We start from the raw sequence: 15,721 nt of genomic DNA, 5'->3' as shown, positions 1-15,721 counted from the left end.
AGAAGAACGAAGGACAGAGCTCATCAGATTGAACTAGAGAGGTGAGTTAGAATTGCACAGTAACATGCAAACCAAGCAGCTAAAGACTCAGAGGGAATGTTTGTATGTTTTTTACATGGCAGGAGCCTTCAGAAAAGAAGAGATGAAGAGGAACGAGAAAGGGAGCAACAGCGACTGGTGAGTGAAAACATCAAGGATGTGACTGAAGGTCTTCTGGACTATTCCAGGTTGGTTCTCTCTGGGGGCTTTCCATCTGCCCTTGTCCTTGTCCTAAATTCTGCACATGTGCTGAAAGAAATCAAGCAAATAATAAGTAAAATGAACTGTTGGATGTAAGGAGAGACACATTTGAGTGTAAATTATTCATTGAAAAGTAACAGAAACAACAACCAGGATAGTTGAAGTGATCCAGGCTGCCTGACTGGGAAAGCACCTATGGTAAATACCATTTATCAGCTGTTCAGGTATCTGCTCATCCAGCACATCTGAGGCACGTACTGGACACCAAAACATCCCATCTACACTCTACATCTCAGCTTTGCTACCATTTGAGTTCTCTGGGGATGGAAAGTAGACTTGAACCAGAAGGCCTGGGTGGTCTGGACGGTTGATACAACAGCAACAGGCTTTATAAAAGTGATTTATAAACTTTTAGAAAGGCAAAAAGTATCAAAGTGAAAACTGAGGATGTGAAAACAAGACAAGTACAGTAAGTAATGGTTGTCTTACACTTCCACTGTGTGTGGATTATCTCTTCCTCATTAGTCTTCCCCCAGTCAATGTTTCCTGTTGTTAGAGTTCTTGGTTCAGAGTGAGAGTTCCAAGATATTTTACATATGATGTTTAAATTTTTTCAATTCTTATGTTCTTCTGCAGATAATGGATTTAATTTTCTTGTCCATGTTGTAGAATGAGCAGGAAAATTCGAAGAAGGTAACAGGAATCAATGCTGCAGCATCTGTGCAGAAAGCTAATGTAAGTATGACTGACTGGCTGTAGCTCATTAAAAACACTTGTATTCACTAAACACTCAATCCAGTTATTCAGATCCTTTCCATGAACAGAGGAGTACAGAATCCAGCAGACTGTTTCTCAAATGTGTGGAATAAGTCTTGGAATTTCCTCACTACTAAATATTCCATCAGGCTCACTGGACACTAGAGCAGTTGAGACATGTACTCTGTAGTAATGAATTATGCGACTGTCTGGGTTTGGCAGTTGCCATCTAAACCGTACTTACCAGACTGCACTGTGTGGTGAAGTTGTCTTTCAGGAGTTGGGCTTAGCTCTACAGTTCCATTGATAGTAACTGTTAATACTGCAGCTAACATTGAGGTTAGGCCTTCCCGTCTAACATCAATGTCTGACCTCACATATGCACTTCTGGAAGAATGGTCAAGAGCTCCCATAAAACCATGTGGATGCTATGCAACATAGTATCACATTAAACCCTGTGGATCAAGAGTCTGTCTTCACATGTGTGTGAAGGCAGATGAGTAAATATTTTAGGTAATTTAGTAACTATTTGTGTCCAAGTTGGATTCTACTGTTTTTCCAAATGTCTACAGGCAGTATTATGTAAAATCAAACTTTCTGACCTCCACATCATGTTATAAAGTTATTCCCTAATCAAAAACATACCTGGTGTGTTACCTTGATAGTTCGGTGCATGTTTAATCTCCATGGCAACCATTCAGCTGTGCAAAACTCCTGGTTGGACCTCGCTTCTCCTTCAAGGCGAAGCTCCTCCTCAGGGATTCAGTTTCTAAGCTTCTGCCTCACAGAGCAGCCCTCCCTCACTGAGCTCCTTCAGACTAGCCACCAGTAGTTAGCAAACTGTGCACATATTAAGCTCAGTATACAATCTTTAATAGAGGAGCCATGTTGTGATTACTTCCTGAAGGCAGAGTTTCAGAAGGAGCAGGAGTTTTTAAAGAGGCAGAAGCCCAATTTCAAGTCATTGAAAGCAAAATGTCAGGAAGCAAAATGTCCTTTATGTCATATTTGATATGTACAACATTTTTATAACATGTGCAGGAAAAATACATAGTACTGCCCCTTTAACAATTCAAAATACCACTTTATCCACCAGGATTAGAAAACTACACCACAGTGACAAGTTCAGAACATTCTGAAATTGGAGGTAAAAATTGTGGTTTAAGCATCAGACTAGAAAATCATTTTAATATCCTACACTTTTTTTCAGGCATTAGACCAAAAGCTTTTTGATTGGCTGTTTCTCTTTACATCTAAATGTACCATAGCAGATGATCTCTCCTTTAGATTTTCAGACTCTAACAGGTCATGTGTCTTTTCTTTCATTCACAGGAGGCAAAGTCTCTGATTTCTCAGAGAGCGTTCAATCCCAGAGACATCTTCAAGCAGAGGGAGCAGAGTTTTGAGGCCAACACACCGTCTCCTTTTACATCCAGACCAGGTCAGAAACACAACAAACTGACACTCAGAGGGGGCAGAGCACCCACACATTGTACTGAAGTAAGAGTAGCACTACTTCAACATATTTTTACTCAAATAAAAGTAAAAAGTAGCCGTCCAAGAAATTACTCAAGGAAGAGTAAAAAAGTATCTGGTAAAAAGTATTTTCAATTCCAGAGTAATTGATAAAGTTATCAACCATTTAATATTTAAAAGTTACATCATCAGATGGACCAAATATAAAGAAATTGTGATATTTTAAGGACCAAAATGACAATTCATATAACAAAAAAAAAACAACAACAACAAAATCAAGCAAAAGAATAATGTTCCAAATCAATTTCTTTCATTTGAAACTTAAACAAAAACTGCAGGTCTGTGTTTGTGTCTGGTGAATTTTTGATTAAAACATGTTTGTTCTTCATTCAGTGGGTAAAGAATCCAAAAATTTTACTGAATTAAGAGCGACTTCATAATGAAATTACTCAAATAAAAGTAGAAAAAACAGTGTAGTAAAATCACTCCTAAAAGTAACTAGTTTCTACAGTACCTCTGCTGACACTAAGCCACCTGCAGCAGAATTGATGGTTGATGTTCCTGTTTTTGCCTTCAGGGAAGCTCCAAAGTACATTTTTGTCTCAGAAATTGTTTGAGCCTGAAGAAGCAGTGAAGCCTCAGAGTCCTCCGCCGGACGTCCACTACCCAGTGACCAACCCCTTCTCCTCAGCCACACCTGAACTGCCTTCATTTCCTGCTGCAGCTTTCTTGCCCACCCTCCAAGAGACGGTGACTTCACATGAGCAGCCTGCAGGTCAGACACACTTCCTGTTGAGCTCTATATATGCAAGTGTCAGTAATTTAATCATGATCATTTCCATTCAGGTATGATTAGCCTGGATCAGATGTCAGCAAAGTGCTGCCAGAAATATTGCAGCAGTTTTCTGCACTGAACTTTTCTTTTTGAATAGTTTGTGTTTGGATAATTTGTCTTTTTGGCTGTCGCTGCTGATTATCTCTACATCACAGTTAATCTGGTCGTTTTATTTTTGCAAGTATTTTTAGACCTACGTTTCCTTTAAGATGGCTTCCACTAAATCATCCCAGCTACTTATGGTAGCTGCGCCACCGTTAGCGAACCGAGGCTGTACTGTGTTGAGTTGAATGTTTCTGTTTTTCTCCTGTCTGATTACAGAGGACGGTTCCACTGAGGAGGCAGAGTGGTCAGATGAGTTTGATGATGATGCAGATGAAATGACTGCAGGTATGATGGCTGTAACATCACCAAACATCATGTTGACCTTTTACACCCCAAAATGCATCATTTGTGTTTTCCTTTCAAGTTCTGTTAAACATGAGCTATAAAGCTCAACACTGCTAACACTCAGTAGGAGGTCAGTCAGTCAGCCAGTCAGTCGTCTTGACCTGGATGGTTGTAGGTTTAATTCCAGCTTCCTGTTGTCACATGTTTAAAATTTTAATTTTGTTGTGCTTTCTTTCTTGAACAATGACAATAAAATAAGGATTTACTTATCAATAAGCTGCCTTATTGGTAAGTAAATAAACATGTTTGTGTATTTGTGATTGGTGAGCATGTCAGGAAAACCACAATATCAGTTCACTCCATTCACCATTCAGGCTTCATTTTAGAATATCCAAACATTTACATGCTTTTATTCCAACTCTATTAGCCAGAAATTGTAAATTTCCAGTGCCAGGAAACTCTAAACCCAGTTAGTCTGCTAAAGAATGAAAAAAGATAAGTTTTTATGGCATCTCATGGAAAAGAAACCAACATTTTTAATCTCCACACTGAAGGAGCCAACTGGTTAAAGTAATTGCTATGGACAATTGATGTTTACTCATGAGTTTACTGCAGCATCACCGTTAAAAGTTAAACAGCGATATTTGATATTTAGGTTTAGCCTGTCACGTAGAAAAAATGTGGAAGTTTGTTTTTCAAAGATACAGATACAGATTCACACCATGTTATTGATATATTTATAATTATCAGAGTTCCAAATTAAATATTTCATTCATAAGCAAACATCAGTTTCTCTCAAGACATACAGTGTCATTTGTGGTTGTTAAAAAAATGATAAAAATTATTTTGCATGGCAGCTTAAACCATGACTCCAAACCAATGAGAACAGAAGCATTTTGGTTCTCCAGGTTCTACCTAAAGCAGACTTCTAACAACCTTTCTGAGGCGACGGTACGACCAGACAGAGAACTCTTCTCTGGATCTGGAAAACGTTTTCCTTGTGATTCATCTGTTGCCATGTTTATTCATTCCTGTCATTCTCCCACAGCTGAAAGTCCAGTTCAGCAGGATCTGTACCAGAGTCCAGATCCAGTTGGCACTGCTGACAATCTGTATGAGAATATTTACCAGGATCAGACAGAGGTGAGTCTGCTCTGTGTGTCAGAGGATGGATACCTGGACACCCATGAGTGTTTGTGACCCATCTGGATGACAGTAATGGGGTTTATGTGCTTTCAGCTTATTGTCATGGTTTCCATATCATTTGCATAGATTTCTCTGTGTATGGAGCCTTTAAATATAATGAAATGTTTTTGATGTTTTTGAATTTTAGTCTCAGGACTATAATAATCCAGGTGATGGAGAACAGCAGCGGTACAAGGCCAGGGCTTTGTATGACTACCAGGCTGGTAAGGAAACACATCATGCTTGTCTTCATGTTGGAGCTGTACTGATACAGACGACTGTGACGCTGCTGCAGAGTCTCTTTACAGTTTACAGTTTAAACTCCCTCACTGTTTGCTCCTTGCTCTGTTATTCCATGTTGCCCCTCGTTTCATGTTTTGGTTTCCAGCTTTTGTAAATGTTTTGGACTCCATTCATTAAATTGTGTCTTGTATGACGTCCCGTTCTGCTGTCTGCACTTTGGTTCTACTCCTTCCTCCCATCTGACAGTTTAAAGGCAGTACTCAGTTGATGTGAACCTTACAGACATTGAAGAATGTAAACAAAAAAAACCCTCATTATTCTGGCACTGAGTTGGTGACTCCATGTGAACTCAAACTGAGATGTCCTTTTAAAGTAGTGTATGTAAACTCCTTTTTTCATCTGTGTGTATTATTATTGCTTAAATGTTATCTGACAGATCCGTCACAAAAGCATGCAAGTTAAAAATGTTAAAGAATAAAAGATAACAGCATCTGGACTTTCCATTTTTTCCTTCTTACCTGGATTGCCTGTCATCCACAGCTGATGACACTGAGATCACCTTTGACCCAGATGACATCATAACAGAGATAGAGATGCTGGATGAAGGCTGGTGGAGAGGCTTTGGACCTGATGGGAACTACGGCCTGTTCCCTGCAAACTATGTGGAGCTCCTTAATGACTAAACAGTGGCAGTCATGATATGAAAATGGATTATTAACTTTTTCATGTCTTTGTTTACCACCCGCTTGGAAAATAAATGAATAAAATGTTACCAATCTTCAGTCTCACTCTGCAATGTTCCCTTAAAGGAAAATGCCTGTTTCTTGTTAAAGTTCTTGTTCAAATCAAATGTGACCAACACTCTTGGTTGCGGAACAAAAATGTTGGGTAAAAATACAACTAATCTGAAATGACATCTGCAGACAAGTTGCCCAGAACCCCATGAAAAACTAAGAATTTTAGGGCAAACATATTAGCTAATATTATGTTCTTTACTGTGCTAAAATATACCACCACTTTTCTGTTAAGTTATTGTTACAGGCTAAAATCAGCGGTGTTTGACATAGCTCAAATGCGACAAACAACGGGAGATGTGTGCAGTCAAAAACGATGTAGAAAGCAAAACGCTTTAAATTAAATTACTGAAGGTTTTACCAGGTTCTCATGTGTCCCAAGTTTGTTAATTATTGGAGCTATGGCTAAATGGATGACCACTTACCACCATGGAAGATGAGAACTTTCTTCTTATAATGGAAATAATAGATGGAGAGCTGACTATTCAAAAGGAAAACAGAAAAACAAGCATTCTAATAGACAATTATTATGAAAGTGAAATAGAAAAAAATCCATAAAGATTGTCTGCTACCCAGAAGATCTCTGTTGGCATTGATAAAAAAGGCATTGATAAAAAAAGGTCTGACTGCATCATTACTGGCTATAAGTTCAAGGAATTTTTGTGTTCAACTAAGTAAACCAGAGAAGGTATTGTTGGGCCTTGAACCAGCACCACACTCACACACTGCAGTCAATCAAAATATGTGGAAAAATGTATGCATGAAAAAGAGAAAGTCATCACAACTATGATGACTAAATTATGACTAAAACTTAATGACATTTTAGTCAAAATTCTAAGATCAGAACTAAATAAAAATTTGCTATCAAAATGAACTGGATTATTCCTTGGTACCGGGTGAAGGAAAGTGGAATTATGTCGGCTCCATGTCTTCGGTGCAGCAGGTGTAGATGACAGCTCAAAGCGGATCTACCTGTATTATCTATCTGTATGATGCAGGTGAGGCGTCCATCTTGTTGGTCATCTAGTTGTAGCTCACAGATGACATTTATTTTTTGGCTTTGCTCCGAGGCAGTTATAGGGATCTGAGTTGCTTGTTGTTTTGAGGCAATTTAGTCAATTCATCAGAACCTGCATTGGTTACAATATTAACCTGCAGTTGAGAAAACCCTCAATTCTGTCAATTCAAAATCCACTTTTTTTCCCCACGCATCAGTTTTGAACTCCAAGTTCAGCTATGCTGAAATCGCAAGTAGACAAGTCAAAATGTTTGGTACTAGCGTGTGTTAATGCACACGATATGTTATATCGCCCCAGCATCAGAACCTCTTCGAAGTGTCTGGTTAAACTGAATTTTTTGGGGGGAATGTCCCCAAATCAGGACTGTTTCAGCAAACCTTCGCCAGTATCAAGAGTGATTTTCTGAAAGACTTCGTCTGATTGAAGGTCAGCTCTTTTTGTCAGAGGAAATGAGGGACAGAGCAAAGCAATAAGTGGCATGATGCTAGTTTTGTCGCTGGTCATGTTGGTTAATGTCCTTCATAGAGCAATCATTCCAGGGCATTTGATTCTGACCAATCAGAATCAAACGCCATATTTATAACCGGTTGCAATTTGTCTACAAGTACACGCCCCTTATCTGCAGGAACTGAACTCTGACAATATTGCCAGTGTTATCATAGCAAACACGCTGCAGTCAGAGATTTTGAGGAAAATAATAGGAAACCATGGTCCATGTTTTTAGTGGTTAATATAGAATCCCAACAGCCGTTACCCAGCTCATATGAAGGGTGGAATATAATTATATTTCCAAAACCCAAACAATGCCTGGAATAACGCAAGAAATGAATCAGTTGACCTCATGTCCAGTTGAATGAAACTGATCAACAGCAACTACTACATTACTCAGCACGAAGATAACCGGTGTTCTATCAGTGCTACCTCGTCAGATTTTCCTACCGTAGCACGGATAGATAGTATCTGGTGCTATGCGTCCAAAACTGCTACCGAAATGTTTACAAACCAAAAACCATAGCGGGTTGTGTTAATGTTGAATATCTGTTAACATTATTTGAGTTACGGGACTGAAGTGGAAGCTTAGGAGTTATGCTTAGCTTAGCATTGGAACAATTTACATACAAGACGAAACAACAAGCTCACTTCCATCAACTGAATATCCTACCTCTTTAAAATGAAAAGTGTGGATAAATAAAATATAACAATCAAGTATATTCATTCTTTGAGTGAGTTTTGCATATTTTGAATATTGTAATCACACCTTTTTCTATGGAGAGCCATTTCAGCCAAAATTAAATAAATAAATAAATGGGTGAAATAAATAAAAAAAATATCAGTAAAATAAATCAATAAATGAAGAAAATGAGTGAAATAAATAAAAAATTAGTTAAATAAATAATTTAGCTTTTTCATTAACCCAGTTTCTCATTCCATATAATCCTAGTACATGTTGAACATCAGTGGTTGTGTTGGGGTTTCTTTTATGTCAGACTGATTTGACAATAAAGACATTTGGTGTTAGTGTCTTGGGAGTGCAGTGCTTGTAGGGGCATTGGCTTCAGTGGAGTTCCCTTCTGGAAAACAACTACTCCTTTCCCATTTCAAGAATTTGAGAAACGGTTGTACTTTTATCCACTGCTGCATTCTCTAAGACCGCAGAAAATTATAGAAGTTGTCCTCCATGACTCTGATGTAGACACACTTCAACATGTCTACTGGCAGAAACTGCATAACAGTTTAAAGGAGACATTACTCCTTTAAATTGTTCTTATATATATCTTAGCCCAGGAGTTCCTAAGCTTTTTTGTGCCACCCCCCCAAAACAGCATTTGTTTTTGTCCTTGGACCCCCTTTGTAAAAACACAGATGATGCTACAAAATATGTAAACAAACATCAACTTTTAGAATTTTTTTTTCACACTTCTCTTCACTGCTGGACAGTTTATTCTGTTTTTTTCTTATCAGAAACGTGTCTGTTTCACACTTGCTAGCTATGCTATTTGACTAACTAGCAACCAATCAGACAGATGAGTGTGGCAAATAACATTTCAATAAATTATTATATCTTATAACAATGATTAAAAAACAGAGTAGGTTTTATGATAAAAACATAATTAAATTATTTCTAAAGAAAAAACTAAGTATTTATTTTTGCATTTTTCTTCTCTCATCTTCAACATTGTGAAGCCACATTGTGGTGGCCGCTAAGGGGGCTGCGACCTCCTCTTGAAAATCACTCTTAGCTCACACAGACTGATTGGTATAAAAAACAAACAGAAGGTGGCAGCAGTACGCTTTTGAGTCGTTTAGCCCACCCAAACAAAACGACGAAGAATACCATCCCTCAACAGGAAAACATGGCGTCAAGGTTACTTCTCCGCACCGCGTTCAGAGCCACAACGAGCTGCCGGGTTGCCCGGGCTCCGGCTCTGAGGCGCTGCATAGCTGCTGGAGGTGAGGACGGGACTTTGGTCGACAGGAACACCCAGAAAAGGCGCCGAAATGAGAGATTAGCCATTGTTAGAACAAATTAAATTCATGGCGGCGGACCGCTTTCTGTTTGTAACTTCATAGACCCCGGGCTTCATAGGGAAATTGTTCATTTCTGTTAATACCGTTTCATCTAATTAGCTTCTCGTTTTATAAAGCCACGCCGTTTAATTATCAGAACAAGTAGGAACTTGTGTTTATTTCGGCTAGTTTTGAAAATAATGAAATAGGTTTTTAAATAGTATATTGGTTTCATGAGAGACGTCACATTGAATACAGAGCAAATAGCTGACTGGTGCTCAACATGTTGCAACTATATTTCCAGAAAATATTGTTGTAATTTGAGAGAACAGATAATGGTGAGGTTTTAGTGATATATTGTGGACTAAAATTGTCAGAACTCGTTTCACTGAATGCATTTTGCAAAGTTTTACAAAACTGACAATAGATACACTGTCAACAGTATCAGTTGTTTTAAATCTTAAATTATTACTGCCCTTCATTGTCTAACTGTTGGCGTTTATATATTTCTAATGTCTGCTTTTGTTACTTCTGTTGTTTTATCTATGGTGACGTGTGCTGCTGCCTTTCTTGCCCAGGTCACTCTTCTGAAAGAGGTTTTGATCTCAGTGTTTTTTTTAATTTTTTTATCTGCTTAAATAAATGTTATTTAGGTGGAATAAAGAAACAGAATTTGTTACTTTTAAGATCTGACTTTAGGGCAGAATTCCTGATTTTACTTGAATCATAGTAATTAAAGTGTAGCAATACATTTACAGAACAACTGAGGTAAAAAAAAAAAACTGTTGAATGATCTCATTAATGTTGTCACCATCACTGTATGTCACTAAAAATGAATTCTACCTGAGCTACATGAGTGAATAATTTGCTGCTCCACCAGGCATTCCCACTGATGAGGAGCAGGCCACAGGAATGGAGAAGGCCATCATGAAGGCCATGAAGGAGGGAACAGTGAGTGTTACAATCAGCAGTGCAGAAACGCGACATAAAAAACCCGACAAATTTAAAAAATATTCTGTGGGGTTCTTCTTGTGTAGAGTCAGCTGAATGACTCTGCAGCAGGGGTTTAGATTGATAAAACATGAACAAAAACAAGTTATTTTACATTTTCACATAATCAGCATCTTCCTCTTTTCTTTGCAGGATCCTTTCAACATGATGAAGCCTAAGAGCTACGCTGGCTCCAAGAACGACCCCCACCTGGTTCCCTCCATCACTAACAAGAGGGTTGTGGGCTGCATCTGTAAGTCCTCCTGTAGCAGTTCGCTTTGGGGAGCGATTGCACATACGCTCGTAACGATGTTTGCCTTCATCCTCTGTGCAGGTGAGGAAGACAACACCTCCATCGTCTGGTTCTGGCTTCATGAGGGCGAGTCCCAGCGCTGCCCCTCCTGTGGTGCCCACTACAAACTGGTGCCTCATGAGCTGCCCCACTAGCCTTCAGACCTGTAACCTGTACAGATGTGTGTGTTTACGCCTTTAGCACTCATCTGTACCTTTTATAGCTTTTTTTTGTCGCAATATTCATTCCTCCTTCAGTACAAGAAGAGTGAGATTATCCACGCCCTGCAGGATGTTTCCAGCTTGGCGTACTTCCTGGTTCACTCATCTTGTTCTGTTGTTCTACTTGATCTACCTGCTGACCTCATCAGTCTTTGCTTTACTTGTTACATTTCCACACAGATACAATGTGTTTGGAAGACTCAGGCAGTTTACTCTGGTTTATGTACTGTACGCTGTCATAGTGGGTCCACTTTACTGCTGTTATTCAACCAATAAACATTAAGAACTCCTACTCATGCATGTCTCTTTGGCACTATTTATTACATGTTTTATCTGATAAATATGTTACAGTTAATGGTACACATGCAAAAACATGACAGGAAGAATTGGTAGCTGCACTGTGAAGCCAAGAGTTAAAATGTGCATATTAGAAAATTCCTCAAACATTCTACAATCAGATTTTACTGTCAAACTATTATAATAAAATGGATTCAAAGTCGTATTATCAACTAACATATTTGTCCACAAGAGGGAGCAGTTGAGTTTTGGATTTGGCTTCAATATGTGAGATGTCCTGGTTTTCCACAAGCTTCTCTCAGTGCAGCTTTCATCTCACTAAGCTCTCTTGAAAAGAGAGATGGCAAGAGAACCAGATGTCAGTTTCTGGCAGTAACCTGTTTTTTGCAGAATAGTTTTAATTCCACTGCTTTGGAGGAGTTTTGAACATGTTTAAGGTAGCCTGTATAATCATCTTAAAAAGTATACTCATGTATGTAGAAATTCAAATTCTATAATTTATTCCAGGTTTTGAATTATGTATGCTGAAACAATAATCAATTACCTGTATTTACAATAGAGATAATCATTAGCCTTCACTGGGTGGAGTAAGTTACAGTAGATGTAGGTGAAACGGTGCAGAAATTCCAAGGCAGCCATAGAAAACTTGCAAGCTACAGGGAATAACAGAAGATCTTAAAGAAATACAATTTATTCAGGGGCAGAATAGATACTCAGTTTTGTTGGATTATTCAAAATGAAGCATAAAAAAAAACTTGTTGAAAGAGATTTGGGGAAGAAAATAGTGTAGATTCCAGACGGTAAATCAATAATTAAAAGAAAAGAAATAGAAATGCAAAAAAGATGGAATGAAGATGAGAAAGGAAGGTTGTAAAAGAAAATCTAACAAAGAACTACAGAGAAAGAAACGGAAGGGAAAATCTAATGATGACAGACTGAGTAGGTTATACATACTTAAGTGAATCTTTATAGTATAATATAATTTATTTATTATAATAATTGTGATAGGTGAGGAGACAAAGAAAGTGTGTATTATGTTTTGATGAAGTTAAATAGGCGACGTAAATGAGAGAATGAGGGGAAAAGCAAAGGGAAGGGGAAAAGAACAGAGTCTATGGGAAATTTAAAGAACAGAAGTGAATAATGAGAAAATCATTATTAAAAATTAAACTTTTTTTACATAACACAAAATGAAAACAATATAGAAGGTGGAGAGTGAGGTTTTGAAGAGCCCTGCAAGTACTTTGATGGACCAGACCGACAGGGGGCGCGAATGTAACTGAATTAGAAGGAAAGCTTGTTCGGAGGAAGAAGTCCATTAATCACATGGTTATTTAATCGTATTTAAAAGTGTATATGTATGTGTGTATGCATGTGCATTCATGTACATATATGTGTTTATCAGTGTGTGTGTAAATTTGCGCACTCATACACACCGTATGTGTATTATTAAACTCCCTCTGAATATCATTGATGACTACACTCCAGTCCGGTAGGTAGCGGTAAATGCACCTTAAGCTGGTTGCCATCCGCCAATAAAACACAAAAGAAGGAGAAGTCCATCAGTCTTTACTGGCTGACAACCGTACATTGAAGGAGAAATGGCTGCAAGGTTACTGCTCCGCTCCGGGCTGAGAGCCGTGACAACCTGCCAGGCTGTCCGGGCTCCGGCTCTGAGCCGCAGCATGGCGGCTGGAGGTGAGGCCGACACGGACACACAACCATCCAGATAACAGACTGAAGTGTTAGCTAGGCTAGTCCGTCTGACCGCGGAACGCTTTCTCTTCCAAGTTCTGCCAGGAAACGTTCGGTTCTTGTCGTAAAAATCCGCTAAATCTCTTAGGTTGTAATAAGTTCATTTTCTGCTTGTCGGCGTTCAGCTGCTTTTGAATATCCAGATGTTCTTAAACGAAGCTAGGGGCTAACCTGCTGCTTAGCACTAGCCTAACAGTGACAGCAAAGAGGTCAGATTGGGTTTAGATAACTGAGGGTCGGTGGTTCTGTCAGTCATCTGCTTTACATTTGTTTCTATTCAGAGCTGCTACCTTCATGACCCAATCCCATCTCTCAGGAAAGTGATTGCTCGGGTCTTATCGTGGGCGTTTTTATCGCTGTTATAAACATAATAGTTTGGATTTGACTCATAGTTTCTTGTAATTTATTCATAGTTCTGTGAAATTACGAGTGAGCGGTTCTATGGTACATCCTGAGTTTCCTCTGTCATGTTGGTGCTCCCAGGCATTCCCACTGATGAGGAGCAGGCCACTGGGCTGGAGAAGGTCATCATGAAGGCCATGAAGGAGGGAAAGGTAACATCACATTACATCATGTAGTTATGCTTTACACTTAGATGAAACTGTATTCTGTGAAATAAGTGCTTAGAACAGTGTTTCTCAACCTTTTTTGGGCCAGCGCCCCCCTAGCCTTTATCCAGGTCCCTCACCGCCCCCATCAAAGAATTTGTAGGCTACTTTGCACTGACCATTATTTTATCATTAATATTACTATCACTATTGTAGATGTTTTGATTTTTATGCTTGTTTCTATATTTATCATCAAAAATAATTTCCCAGAGAACAAAAAATCTCATGGGAATATAAATTATTTTCACAGGCGTCTATGAAAAATGTAATGAACATTCAAGTTAAAATCGGTAGGCCTAACAGCAGCCAATCAATGGAAAAAATATTCTTGTTTTTTGCAATTTTCTATTTGTTAAATATTCCACAAAATGATCAGATAAAAGATGTTCAACATGCCAGTTTAAACTTTGATCTGTTTGCAAAACGACTGAGCTCTGCAACATTAAAACATGGATAGAACTGTAACTACATTCATCATAGCTCTTCTTCTCTTCAGTGTTTGTCAGTTTCTGGTGGTGCAGCTCTGTGCTGCCTTCAGGAGAATGGGACATCAGAGTATCATCTATAAAATTTCACCCACATGGCATTTACTGTACAAACCAGAGCTTTCAGTGGAAAAACAAAAGTTCCAGATCCTTTTAATGCCACACAAATATGAGACAGAAACATGGATTATATCTTTATATAGACCTGTCTATTGATTTATAGATTAATAGTTTTACTGGACAGAAATTACAAAAAACAAATCTGGTTCTTAATCAAATCCTAATGAGTCAAACTGAAAGTGTCATGGAGTCGTCAGCCTCATGACATTAACACTGACATGAAAAATAATATTGAAGAAATAAATATATCAAATCTAATTAAAAACATACATAAGTGATAAGTTTTTTACTGTTATGGTCTGTAAGATATATTTATTCTCAATATTAGATATGGTCTTAACAAACCCATGACATTTCAACAATATTATTTTACCTTTTATCTGGAAATAGTGTCTGTTTATTCTTGCCATATAGTCTCTGTATTAATTATTGCTCTAAAGGTCTTCCATACCAGTTTATTCCTCTGTATTTACTTTAGTTTCTTAGTTTATTCTTGCATTTTGTTATTCATTCATTTCCATTTAGTTTCCTTTGATTAGTATTGTCCTCTCTTGGTTTATTGCTATGTCCACTTTAGTTTCTTTCCTGTTGCTACATTTATTTTATCATTTATTGACGCTCACCATCTTCACTCATCACCTCCTGCGCCTCCTGTGAAACATCGTCATGTTTCACATCATGTGTTGATTTTTCACTGTTCAGCGTCGGATTCTCTGTTTTTATGCCATAATTCACATCTAGCTCGTCGCTCCGTTTTATGTCCCGCTTCTCCTGTTTCAGAGTTTTGTGCAATGTGCGCGTCGTTGTTTTTTTTTAACCCCCTATGGTGCAGGGCGGTCGGGAAACGTGTCTATGGGTAAAATGCAGACTGACATAAACCTTTTAAAACAACGGAAATAATTTCTGCAGTCTGATTATTGAAATTTAAAAGTGCTGTGTTGTTCTATCACCCCCTTTTCATACCGGACCACTTACAGCTCCGATGTTATCGCTATAAAATGAACGCTCACTATCGTGGTGTCACCATGGAGGGATTTCTTTATTTAAATGGGTTCATTTTTCAGAGGGATACAAAGTGAGGGTATCGTGATTTTAGCTACCAGTAGCAGGAGAACGGAGCTGTGGCAAGAAGCTAACAGAAGCTACAAACACTGAATAGAAGAAGAGCTGCCATGTATATTGTTGCAGCCAAGCATGGTTTAATGTTACACAATACAGTTTTAGCAAGTTGCTCAAAGTCTAAACTGGCATTGTTGTGCATATAAGGTGTAAAGTTTACCTTCGACCAAACGCCTCCCAAAGGCATCCCAGTGCCCCCCTTTTGTAAAAATGTCCACCAGCGCCCCCTGCTGTACTCTGAACGCCCCCTGGGGGGCGGTACCGCCCACGTTGAGAACCGCTAGCTTAGAAGAAGACTTTCCTTTTAAGGGATAGATGTTTATCCCACCTCCTTATTTTTCAGGTTTTGTACTAAAGAAAAAGCCTCTTAAATTGATCATTCATTAGT

General features: G+C 38.5%; 3 protein-coding genes across 3 annotated transcripts in view; all 3 read left to right on the top strand.

Annotated features, from left to right (window-relative positions):
• Nucleotides 1–5,907, top strand: part of LOC103152320 (drebrin-like protein A) — an 18,515-nt gene extending 12,608 nt beyond the window's left edge. Inside the window, exons 7-15 of the mRNA XM_007572742.2 lie at nt 3–41; nt 123–177; nt 910–975; nt 2,329–2,437; nt 3,050–3,247; nt 3,629–3,697; nt 4,746–4,840; nt 5,031–5,106; nt 5,666–5,907. Of these exons, the coding sequence (XP_007572804.1) occupies nt 3–41; nt 123–177; nt 910–975; nt 2,329–2,437; nt 3,050–3,247; nt 3,629–3,697; nt 4,746–4,840; nt 5,031–5,106; nt 5,666–5,808 (850 nt within the window). The 3' untranslated portion in view covers nt 5,809–5,907. The remainder of the gene's footprint in view (nt 1–2; nt 42–122; nt 178–909; nt 976–2,328; nt 2,438–3,049; nt 3,248–3,628; nt 3,698–4,745; nt 4,841–5,030; nt 5,107–5,665) is intronic.
• Nucleotides 5,908–9,244: 3,337 nt separating this feature from the next.
• LOC103152307 (cytochrome c oxidase subunit 5B, mitochondrial-like) lies at nt 9,245–11,245 on the top strand. The gene is made up of 4 exons (XM_007572724.2): nt 9,245–9,389; nt 10,327–10,397; nt 10,590–10,689; nt 10,771–11,245. Exons 1-4 carry the CDS (start codon nt 9,293–9,295, stop codon nt 10,881–10,883), a joined length of 381 nt encoding a protein of 126 aa, XP_007572786.1. The 5' UTR covers nt 9,245–9,292; the 3' UTR covers nt 10,884–11,245.
• A 1,403-nt stretch (nt 11,246–12,648) lies between these two features.
• Nucleotides 12,649–15,721, top strand: part of LOC103152306 (cytochrome c oxidase subunit 5B, mitochondrial-like) — a 6,102-nt gene continuing 3,029 nt past the window's right edge. Inside the window, exons 1-2 of the mRNA XM_007572722.2 lie at nt 12,649–12,944; nt 13,485–13,555. Of these exons, the coding sequence (XP_007572784.1) occupies nt 12,848–12,944; nt 13,485–13,555 (168 nt within the window). The 5' untranslated portion in view covers nt 12,649–12,847. The remainder of the gene's footprint in view (nt 12,945–13,484; nt 13,556–15,721) is intronic.

Source organism: Poecilia formosa, unplaced genomic scaffold (genome assembly GCF_000485575.1).
Source record: "Poecilia formosa unplaced genomic scaffold, Poecilia_formosa-5.1.2 Scaffold307, whole genome shotgun sequence".
Taxonomy (NCBI): domain Eukaryota; kingdom Metazoa; phylum Chordata; class Actinopteri; order Cyprinodontiformes; family Poeciliidae; genus Poecilia; species Poecilia formosa.
The sequence above is the reverse complement of the archived record's forward strand: the minus strand, read 5'-3'. Positions and strand labels throughout refer to the sequence as shown.

Bases quoted from the DNA above. Each gene is read 5' to 3' on its own strand.
- LOC103152307 (XM_007572724.2), top strand. From the start codon at position 9,293: ATGGCGTCAAGGTTACTTCTCCGCACCGCGTTCAGAGCCACAACGAGC. The intron at 9,390-10,326 runs GTGAGGACGGGA...CTGCTCCACCAG, and splicing joins GCGCTGCATAGCTGCTGGAG to GCATTCCCACTGATGAGGAG. The intron at 10,398-10,589 runs GTGAGTGTTACA...TTTTCTTTGCAG, and splicing joins AGGCCATGAAGGAGGGAACA to GATCCTTTCAACATGATGAA.